General features: G+C 41.1%; 1 protein-coding gene across 9 annotated transcripts; it reads right to left on the bottom strand.

Moving 5' to 3' along the window:
- Positions 1 to 1,144: 1,144 nt before the first annotated feature.
- Positions 1,145 to 9,993, bottom strand: LOC101637515 (chromosome unknown open reading frame, human C5orf28). Of its 9 annotated transcripts, none has more exons than XM_012721681.1 (4): positions 9,266 to 9,517; positions 6,796 to 6,870; positions 5,625 to 6,010; positions 1,145 to 2,978 (listed from the first exon to the last, which is right to left on the bottom strand). In XM_012721681.1, exons 3-4 carry the CDS (start codon positions 5,937 to 5,939, stop codon positions 2,643 to 2,645), a joined length of 651 nt encoding a protein of 216 aa, XP_012577135.1. In that variant the 5' UTR covers positions 5,940 to 6,010; positions 6,796 to 6,870; positions 9,266 to 9,517; the 3' UTR covers positions 1,145 to 2,642. The 9 variants fall into 9 exon arrangements, with proteins under 9 accessions (XP_012577135.1, XP_012577136.1, XP_012577139.1 ...); XM_012721682.1 differs by having other exon boundaries at positions 9,349 to 9,517; XM_012721685.1 differs by having other exon boundaries at positions 9,407 to 9,517.
- Between the last annotated feature and the right edge of the window lie 720 nt (positions 9,994 to 10,713).

The following is a 10,713-nucleotide window of genomic DNA, read 5'->3' as shown; positions in this document are numbered from 1 at the left end:
CAGGAGAGGTCTGCAGCGCCATGTGGATCTCCTCCGGGGCAGTCGGGAATAGAACTCATGCGGAAGTGGCTTTAGCTTCTCAGTGCTGTGCTTTAACCCGCTGTGCCACCAGGGAGGGCCCTTGGTTTACTTTTTAAATGAACTGCTGTCAGTGCTCTCCTGCCCAAAAGTCAGTTCACAGCCTCCACAGGACAGCCTTTAGAGGGCAAGTACAAATGTTCTAGCTCTTCATGAAGATTAACAAAAAGCTTTAGCTCAGTGGATAACTTTCACTTTTTCCACCTGTCAGAAACACAACCTGGACTCAACTATTCTTTTATAAACCACTGAATTTCCTATAATTGTATCCATACATGGACATTTTTTGAAAGAAAGTTGTAAGTTCTCTGTCAACCAGTTATGTTTAAGTATGTATATGGATGTATGTTAAATGTGGGACTTTTCTACCTCGGGATGGTGATCTTAAAACCTAACTTGCCAAAGAGAGCTATTTAAAGAGAGTGCTTTCTTAAAAAGAAAGCCAAGGACTGTGACGAATACTTGACTTAGCTTCCTCTTCAGTTGGTAAAATGGGAAAAGCTCAGAAGTTATCCCATTCGCAAAAAAGAAAGGCGTCAGCAGGCATCCATTTGATTGGGGGAGGCGGAAGCTTTGCTGCTTCTCCTGGGCAGGAGAAGAAAGATCTAAATTAAAGAAAGGCGGTGGGGGTAGATGGGAGTTTTAGCTCATAGACAACAGTGGTTCTTAGTTCACCATGAACAAATACAAGGGTTGGGGATGAGCAGAAAATGGCCCAGTGGAAGTTTTCCTGAACAGTCAGCATAACAAATATGGCGCAAGAAAACAAAGAGATTTGGCAGTCAGAGCCATGAAACAGGTGCTAGAGAAACACTAAGTGATGTAGGACATCTGGAGGATGGAGCAAACAAGAGCCAATCCAGTTTTCAATATAATGTTGAACTGACATAGACTCACTAGGGGCAAGAACAAAACAGTGGAACAAGAGGCTGGCTTCTGTATTTCTAGAGTTTGCAACCAGTTTTCAGAGATCACTCAGAGACTAAAGACATTTCTGATGGTAAAGTTAGAACAAAGATAAAACCACAATAAAAACTTAAGGATAGGTTGAAGCAATGAGTCATTGTCAAAGTGAATTCCATTTTAATAGACAGTTAAGACAACCCCCCAAATGCCAGTGTGACAGTCTATTTTTAATAAAATTCTTTTGTTTAATATGGAGAAAGAAAAAGTAGCATTTTATGATTTAGTCAACTACACAAGATATATATTTATTTCCAAGGATTTCTGAAATTAGGTATTTTTAAATGTCTCTAATCACCCCCAGAATATAGTACTTATACTAGCCGAATTGATGCAATAATTCCTCTCAGAAGATAATAACAGATTGTAAAACAGATTACAGATTGCAACCAACTGGCTAAGAACAAACAAAAAAAACTAAAGAGCTTGAACCTTCATAATAATTTATAGAATTCTATTTAACTTAATAAATAAGAAAAACTGATTTTGGATAAGGCATTGCTTTATCATTTCTCAGAATAAGGCACACATCACTAGCATTTCCAATCACAAATATATGGGCAGCAGATGCTACAACAAAAAGCAGTTACCTCTGGCCCACTGACTTTTACATCAAAGTCACATTAAACTGCACACATGTAAAGTTTACAGTCATTAAGTGCTTCTCTAATAAAGGTTACTCATTTTAACAGAAGATCAATCTGAACAAAGGAAAAAGCAAATAACCAAAAGCCATTCTATTTTGAAAAAAAATTTGTTTCCAAGTACTAAGCAAATTAAAAAGTATCTATATATGGCTTACATAATATCTTAAGATAATGTACAAACAAGCTAACAACAATTAAAACCATTTTAATGGCACATTTAAAATGACACTACTGGTAAGGCCTTTTTTATGTGAATTCAAACCTACAGTTATGATGAGCCAAGTATCAATATTTTATAATTGTTAAAACACTAACACTTGATACTCTAGGACAAAGATACTGGAAAAAAAAATACTTCGGTGAGATATTACTGTAGCTAACAAATCACTATTATTTCCTAAAATGATAGTCTATAAGACAATAACCTAGATCTAATGCTACTGTCTTTTATGAATATTATGATTTTTCACAAATGCTCTGAAGCAGATTCTGCCAGTAATCACTAAAGCATGCTAGTATTCACTGTAACTCCTACTCAAGACCTCTTTTATTTTGGCATTTTCACGATTTCAATGTCTGAGGAAAATGTGGATTTGAACATAATGCTAATTTTCCTCAAACTAGTCACCTTAAAATTTGGTTGCTTTTAATCAGTAAATGGGCTGCTTTAAAGGTGTATTTTCAGAACACTTTATTAGATATTAATCTCCAGTTATTAGTAAAGCCAGATAAACAACAAACACACAGCACAGAATAGGTGAAGGCCTAATACTGCACTAGAGCATTACAGAACAGAGTGGAGTTATAACAAACACAGTTCTTAAAAATTGTACATGCCTCCCAAGCAAAAGGATTCAGGAATCATAATTATTTTTCTTAATAAATTGGGCACCAGCTACCCTTAATTATCATTGTCTGAAGCGTTTGCTTCTCTAAGACAGTCACATTGTTACCTCAGATATCAATAAGAATTCCATGTTTTGAAGACATCACTTGTCTGGTCCCTGTTAAATACATAACAAATGAACAGATGTGAGGTAAAGAAGAAGTCATGGTCACATAAAGCCAGAATGGCAACGGGGAGGTTTTTCCAAAGGGACAGATCCACAAGCCATGGCGAACTCCATCTCGGATATGGTGTGAGGTCCAGGATATAAATAACATCCAGGGGAGAAAGCACCATGAGTCCTTGAGCTTGAACAGGTGCATAGTAAACTTCATGCTCAGAGCCACGACAGGTATCACTGTAGAACAGTGAAGGAAAGGTCTTCGGGGAAGCGTCAAAGCAGCCTGAGGAGAGAAGGAGCAGCTAGCATCATTTACTTCTCAGCAAAACAAATTTTACAGATATTTCTTAATATTGTAAAGTAGTTTCCAGTGGTCTGTTGAGGATGCAAGGAAAGTATATTCTGTGCCACCTTCAATGCATGCATTAGATAATTTGTGTAGGGTCTCTTTGTGGCGCAAGGAGTTAAGTCTCAGCATTTTGAATGCTATCAGCAGTCACTGCTACATGAATTCGATACCCAGTGGGTCAGAGAGCTGACCCATATGGCACAGCAGACCTCTCCTGCCTTGCCTGCTGTTGCCCTCAGCACTGTTTTTTTTTTTTTTTAAAGATTTATTTATTTATTCATACAGAACTGGGGTACAGGCCAGAGATGCAGAGGGTGAGAGGATTCCCCAGAGACAAGAGCGGGGAGCAGAGCAGGCAGATCGAAGTCCACTGCTGAGGGGAGCAGTGGGCGGGTCAGGAGAGGTCTGCCACGCCATGTGGTCACCTCCGGGGCAGGCGGGAATCGAACTCATGCGGAAGCGGCTTTAGATTCTCAGTGCTGTGCTTTAACCCGCTGCGCCACCAGGGAGGGCCCCCTCAGCACTGTTTTTTAATGGATCTGCCTGTTCTGCTCCCTAGTCAGTCTCTGGTGAATCCTTTCACCTCCTGCACACCTATGGGACTTCAGCCCAGCTCTTGTATGCATAAATAAAATAAATCTTAAAATAAATCTTTTGTATAAGCCAGAGTAGGACATTCTCTGCATTAAGTGAAATCAAAGCCTCAAGTATTATTATTCCATGTTACGCTCATCTTTGTTTTAACACCTCCACCCACAATGCTTGATCTTTTAAGTAGCAGAGTGGGATGAGGGAGTATATGGTCATCTGTGCTTGGGAAAAGCACTAGCCTGCTGTTGAGGTGACCAGCATTTATGCTCTGGATCTGGCTGAGTTATTGAGTCTTCACTCTTTTATCTGTGGTGTCCATTTACTAGAGGCTAAAAAACAAACAAGAGGTTCCTGTTTTATTTCTAAAATATCAATGCAGAATTCACTCAGAAAAATAATGAATAGTGAAAGAAAAGGACATGGTCATAAAATAGGAAGTAAAACAGATAACTAAACATAAGTATCATCAATTCTTATTTGGTTTTGATAATTACTGATGATCACATACAATCTTATGCTAACTGAAAAATGTTTGATGCTTCATTCAATAAAGAGGATTATGCTTTATATGCACTACGTCGTTTAACCCTCACACAATCTTATGAAGCAAGGGTCACTTATCAAAGGAGGAATCAAGACCTAGAGAGGTGAAGCCACTCTACTCATGTCATGCAATCATTAAGTGGCAGAGCTGAGATTTTATCCTAGGTCTGATTTTATGGTTGATTTCTTAAGACTACTGTTTCTAAATGAATCAAAGTACTCAGTTAAATGTATTTAAAAATCAGAACAGAAGAGTTAAATTCTAGGCGATTGCATTTATTAACTACACTTTATAGTAGTTCATAGCTTATCCCAGTCCCTGCTAACATTTATTGTTAACTGTCAGGATGCGTCACCTAGCATACTCATTTAGTCCTCACAATAGTAACATAAGTTATAAATGAAGAAAATGAGATTTAAAGAAGAAAATCACTCTGCTAATACCACATACTAGGACTTAAACTCGGGATTTCTGATTCCAATGTAATGGAATCGATGTAATGACAGCAATGTTGTGCTGTCTCTATTTACAACAAAAAACTAAAAATTTACCTTTTGTCGGAATCAGAATTCCTTACTAACAAGTTTCTATATAAGTGAGACTACTTCTGAGAAATACCTGGTGCTGTACTTGACATGTAACAGGAGTGACAACTTAGTTTGCTGAACAAATATTTACTGAATGTCTACTGAATGAACCAGGTACTGTTTTCGGCGAGTGATGAACAAAGCAATGTCCTTGTTCTATGTGACTGTATTTCTTTCCTGAAATGTGTCTAGCTTATAAACATGGAGGCAGGCAAATCTCTTGACATGTAGTACAATCTGAACCAGCACGGTAAGCTTAGATCATTTGCAAAGCTAACAATCATATAGTTGAACCTCTGAAGTCTCATTTGTTTTCACCAGAAACTGTCCTAATAAGCCCACAGAAATTGTGTGCCTCTGGCTCCAAAAGGAACTAAGGAAATAAGTCCATTGAAGTCATCCCCCAGGATGGGAAATCATCTCAACACTTTCAACTATGATGGAGCATTAGGAATGGCATACTAACTATAAAATGTAAAGACCAAAGGGAAACACCTATGTGTGGTCCTGAAGAAAGAATATCAATACAAAAAGAATCAGAAGAGCCTGATTCCAAAAAGGAATCAGAATGACTCCTGTTATGTCAGAGCAGCTAGCTAATCGTTAAGACTTGGCTACATACATCCTCAGAAGAGCCAGTATGAGAGTCCTTTCTGTGTCCATGGCACTTGGTGATAGCAAATAACTAGCAACAGCTTTGTGTACATCTTTACCTAAGTAGTAAGTACTCAAGAGTTCAATGCATGGGCTTTCTTATTTTAAAATAAGGCCAGTCCTCTAAGGTTATGGTAGGAAGACCAATATGATGGTGCTAAAGAAATTAAAAGACCAGAAAAATTCAACATTGGTATTTCATACCTTTAAAGATAGGGATCCAGCTAGAAAAAAGTGGTCTACATCAATAACAGAGGCTAGAAAGCCAGCCAGAATGACTTCTCCAAGATCAGTCTTCTTCCGGATGCCAATGACGACAGCCCATGACCACATGCCAATGACACAATGCACTGCGTTGTCTGAGAGGGCGCGGAGCCAGTCGTTCTGCTGAATTATGGAAAACTGCAGAAGTCTGTCAGCGACTACGCAAAATACCCCCAGACCGAGGCTGGAAATAAGCGATTCCGTGCTGCAAGACTGGAGTAAGGCGCGGGTCTTCTCAGTTTCAGATTCCATCATAAGCGATATATCAGTATATGCTAAAACCCATCAAGAACAGGAGCATATACTTGTTTACATTCCCAGTCACCCTGGAATAAAAAGAGAAGTATTAATGGTGACTATAGGCTGTTATACAATATTTAAACAAGACAATATCAGCAATAATTTCACATTTATAAATTTCACATTTGTAAAAACTGGTGTTTCCTCTAACTATTTAGGCAGTAGTTTTTTTTTTTCTTCCAGCTTTACTGGCATATAATTGACATATAGCACGATGTGTGTTTAAGGTACATAGTGTGATGACTTGAGATACATACATACAAAGATTAGTGCAGTGAGGTTAGTTCATACATCCATTACCTCACCTTGTGTGTGTGTTTGGGAGGCAAAGAAAGATTATTTAAGAACCACTCTTTCAGCAACTTTCAAGTATAAAAGCCTGGCATTTCTTACATGTTATATGTAGTGTGCCACATGGCCCAGAGTATTGATGGCAACTTAAGGAAGCCCACTAGTTGACGTCAATCATCTGGAGCTCATCAAATAATTTCTCCTTTGGAAAAACTGCTTATCACAATATCCAAACCCTGAGCTAACTAATGAAAATTCCCTGACTTTTCTTTTTATTACTGTGGTTAACAATTAATTGGAATCCATTTTTCCAGTCATGATGAGACTAGTGATGAAGATGACCTCAGTTGAGTCAATCAGATTCCTTTCCAGAATTTTCCTAAGTGGGGCTGGTAGGAAAACATTTTTCTCCTTATAGACCATGGGCTCTGCTACAAGAACAGCCTGCGGGAAAAAAAAGATGAAGATATCTAGTTTCTAAAGTTCTCAGGCTCTGGGGGGCCCTACACAAGGCACTCACCCTTCACTTCTAGAAGCTATCCCAGCAGCTTGCCAGTCAATTCCTTTTTCTTTCTGTTGCCTCTAAACAGTGAACCTGAATTGGTAATAAAAAAGTAATGATAAATCTGTGCTTAGTACTAAGCTGGCACAGAATATAGAAATCATTTACCCTGGGGTCCTCCCTGGTGGCACAAGGGATTAAAGCACAGCATTCTGAAGCTACTCGAAGTCATTACAGTAGGATTTGATCCCCGGCCAGGGAGATGATCCACATGGTGTGGCAGGTCTCTCCTGCCTCACCTACTGCTCTTCTCAGCAGTGTACTTGTCAGTCTGCCTGTTCTGCCCCCCACTCTATATCTGGTGAATTCCTCACCCCCTGCACTTCTGGCCTGTACCCTAGTTCTTGTATGCATAAATCAATAAAATCTTTAAAAAAAATCATTTACCCAGTTAAAGTTATTGCTATTGTTGTACCTGAAGTTTTTACTTTACATTGCTTTATAAAGTCCAGAAACAGGTCAAAGGCAGACATGGGGACAAGGGGAATGTACATGAAACTCCAGATGGGTAGAGAAACAGACCCTGTATCAGTAAGGGTTCAGCGTATTATGAGTATAAGCCCCAAAAAAAATTTGTTAAAAAGATACTGGGAAATGAGTCTTGCCGGGTTTCAAGAACCAGGCTTCAAAGCTATGCCTCAAGAGCCACAGAGAAATGAAGACAGAAACTGGTCTGCTGACGACCTGCTTGCCACTAGGCCCAGACACTACCCAACCCCTGCCACCAGGGAACACCACCAGCACCAAGACAGTCCTCCTCACCTCCTGCTGCAACAAGAGGTTCTTGTCAATATGTCTATTTGCTTTCAATACAAAATTGGGAAGCAGATCTATATGGGTTAGGTCTAGGTCACAAGCCCACGCCTCAGCTGCCACGGGGCTCAGAAAAGATATTAACTGTTCTCAGCATTTTAGATGCTAGGATCTTTCTTCCTTCAAAAGTACCTTACTGGTGAGGTAGTTTTCACTCTTTCAAGCTTCTAAGTTTTGGGGAAATCTGCTGTGCAGTAATATAACTCAAACAGTATTGTTTCTATTGTTATGAAAGGTGTAACTATGGTCCTGCAAACTAATAATTTTGACTTTTATCCCATTCTAACTATTGGTGCAGGTATTTTTTGAGAAACTTAATAAATATAAGTCTTGGCATTTCTGACCAAGACTTCTAAGTATCTTTGTTTTCTTTCTTACACTTTTCCACGTCCTGCTCCTCCCCATACAAACAGAATGGGTTTCTGAACATCCCAAACTACAAAATAGCTTTATTTTCCATGAGTACCTTGAGAGTGGGCTCCTTCAGCATAACTACAATTTTCTTGCAAACCTTATGTACATAAATCCTGAAGTGCTCAAGGTGTTCAATAAGTATTTCATTAAACTAGTACAAGAAGTAATCCTCAGTCTATGAACTAAAGATGTTATTTCTAATGACTTCTTTGCATAAGCCAGTTACTCAGATGGTAAATATCTATCCCTTTTCTCTCTGTCACATCCCATCCCCTAATAGTAAAATGCTACCACTGAAGGGCATGCAAAAAAACCCACAGTAGGAATCTTTCCTTTCCATAGCTCCACAAACACATGGGGATTTCGATTATATACTATTGTGCAGTGTTTAATAATAATTTCTTAAGACATTATTTCTGCCAAAATTAAAACAAGTTTCCAGTGTAAATGTCACCTGTGCTTTCCACTCTGCCCTATTCACAAATATCTCCAAAAACCTGAGTGCAATTTAAAACTCTGCTTTTTGTGTGCTGTATAAATAAATTCACTAGGGCCCTCCCTGGTGGTACAAAGGGTTAAAGCGCAGTACTATGAAGCTGGCTGCAGCCACTGCAGCATAAGTCAGATCCCTAGCTCTGGAGGTGATCCACATGGCTCAGCAGACCTCTCCTGACCCACGCGCCCGCTGCTCCCCTCAGCAGTGTATTTTTTCTATCTGCCTGTTCTGCTCCCCACTCTGTCTCTGGTGAATCCTCTCACCCCGGCACCTCTGGCCTGTAGCCCAGTTCTGTATGCATAAATAAATGAATCTTTAAAAATTCACTAAACTGTAATCAATGCGAAAGTAATTTTTAAGTTTTAACACTAAAGCAAATGCCAAATTTAATGCAGCTCACTTGCAAAAGGAAACAAGTCCCCCTCTCTTTTACGTAAACCTTTTATGATCGGCACGAGTTATTTAATTCCTATTACTATTACGAATACACAATTCAGAATTTCAACGTATTTAAAATCTCAGTAAATTCCCTAAGTCATTCTTTCCTAAGGTGGGCGATATGCAATAGTTCTTTAAAGGTCGATTAAAATAGAAGAGCACGAAGGCCCAGAGTCTGCAGGGGAAGAACCTCCAGGCATCCAGGGCACTTAGGGTTGTCAAGCCCACCAGGAGGGCAATGGATTCCTAGGGCGGCCCCCAAGACACCTTGTCTGAATCAGAAATGCCAGCGGCGCGGACACTGCGTGAGAGCTGAGTGCCTGGATCTCGGGGACCCGGGTCAAGCGCACCCGGCTTTTCTCGGGTCCCGCGTGCCTGCCGCCCCTGCAGGCCCTCCTCATATGGAACCTGGATCTTCGACTTCAGGCTCAAGTGGTCCCAGCCTCGGGCCTCCCGCCTCAGGTCGCAGCCTTGCGGGGTCCATCCCGAACCCCTCCAGCCCGGATATTCGCAAGTCAGCCACACCCACCCTATCCCTTCCCGGAAGTTTGCGGTTAAGGGAGGCCCCGCCCCTCGCCGCCACCTCGGCCGGCACCATAGAGATGCCAGCCGCTGGCTAGAGCGGCTCCAGTGCCCGCGCTGGGCGTCGGGATATTGGCCCACGCTGAGTTGACTGGAACCGGTACTTAAGTGTTCTTTGATGGAGGTAGTCGACATCCGGAGTTCTCCCTCACCCTACCCTAAAAAGGAGACCTTCGGGGTGATGGGGTGAGAAGTGAAAAGTGCCTGTTTTCTTTCTTTCAAGCCTCAGGACTCATTCTCGCTCAGCCGGAGCGGGATCACAGACAGACCCACAACACAGCCAAGTGGCGGGCTCACCGAATGTCGGGCCACAGGCCTTAGGCCCAGACGCGTCTTCTGGGTCCCTAAGATGTAGCTATTTCCGATCTCTTCTGTAGGTTCTCCTATTTCGCCAGACCCGGGGCCGTGCGAGCTTGCAGACCCGACGCTCCTCCGCGGCACTTGACTGCCCCCTTGCGGATTTTTTGTTGATTGTTCTTCCCACAGGTGGACTTTGGGGGGCTGCTCTTTCCGTGGACAGCGCTGATGAACATTGGCTGGAATATTTAATAAGCATTAAGTGCTCGATCGGAACAGCGACTACATAACGGGTAGCTTGATCTAATTGGACTGAGAAGCTGCAGTTTACTGGCTCTGAGCTAGGTCTGGTCTAGTCTCCCTGCCTCAGTGGTGGGTGCTCACTTAGCAGCAAGGAAAACATTTACCTTGATGTTTGGCTCTAGGAAGTACTGACGAGAAAACGGAGGCTCAAAAGGATGCATTCTTCCTTTCTCCCCGTAGCTTCTCATCAAAACAAATGCCAGATGGAAAACAAGGACAGCCGTGAGATTATGTTGAATGAGATGATAGAAAAAGTGTCATCTTCTCATTCTCAGGCCTCTCACGGAGCTTTAAAGTCATTGTAGTTTCTCGATTGCTGTCACATTCTTGACTCAAGTGGGGGAGAAAATTTTACATAATTTAAGTGCTAATTAAAATAACTCGTCACTGAATACACTACCCACAATATTTGTTACTTTTAGTCATGTTAAAGGCGATTTTTCTTTTTTTAAAATGCAGTAACAACTTAGCAAGAGCTAGTGAGTGGCAACTTTCCTGCAACTAAAACAGGATTTTGCCTGTGTAGCCAGTCT

The sequence above is a fragment of the Condylura cristata genome, unplaced genomic scaffold (assembly GCF_000260355.1).
Source record: "Condylura cristata isolate star-nosed mole 26May11 unplaced genomic scaffold, ConCri1.0 scaffold00007, whole genome shotgun sequence".
Lineage (NCBI taxonomy): Eukaryota > Metazoa > Chordata > Mammalia > Eulipotyphla > Talpidae > Condylura > Condylura cristata.
This window is presented reverse-complemented; position numbering and strand designations above follow the sequence as displayed.

What these genes read in the sequence shown, in the direction of transcription:
- LOC101637515 (XM_012721688.1), bottom strand. Translation starts at nt 5,939, where the DNA reads ATGATGGAATCTGAAACTGAGAAGACCCGCGCCTTACTCCAGTCTTGC. An exon ending in CTGGATCCCTATCTTTAAAG is followed by an intron (nt 2,979 to 5,624) that starts GTATGAAATACC and finishes TTCTCTCCTCAG; the next exon opens with GCTGCTTTGACGCTTCCCCG.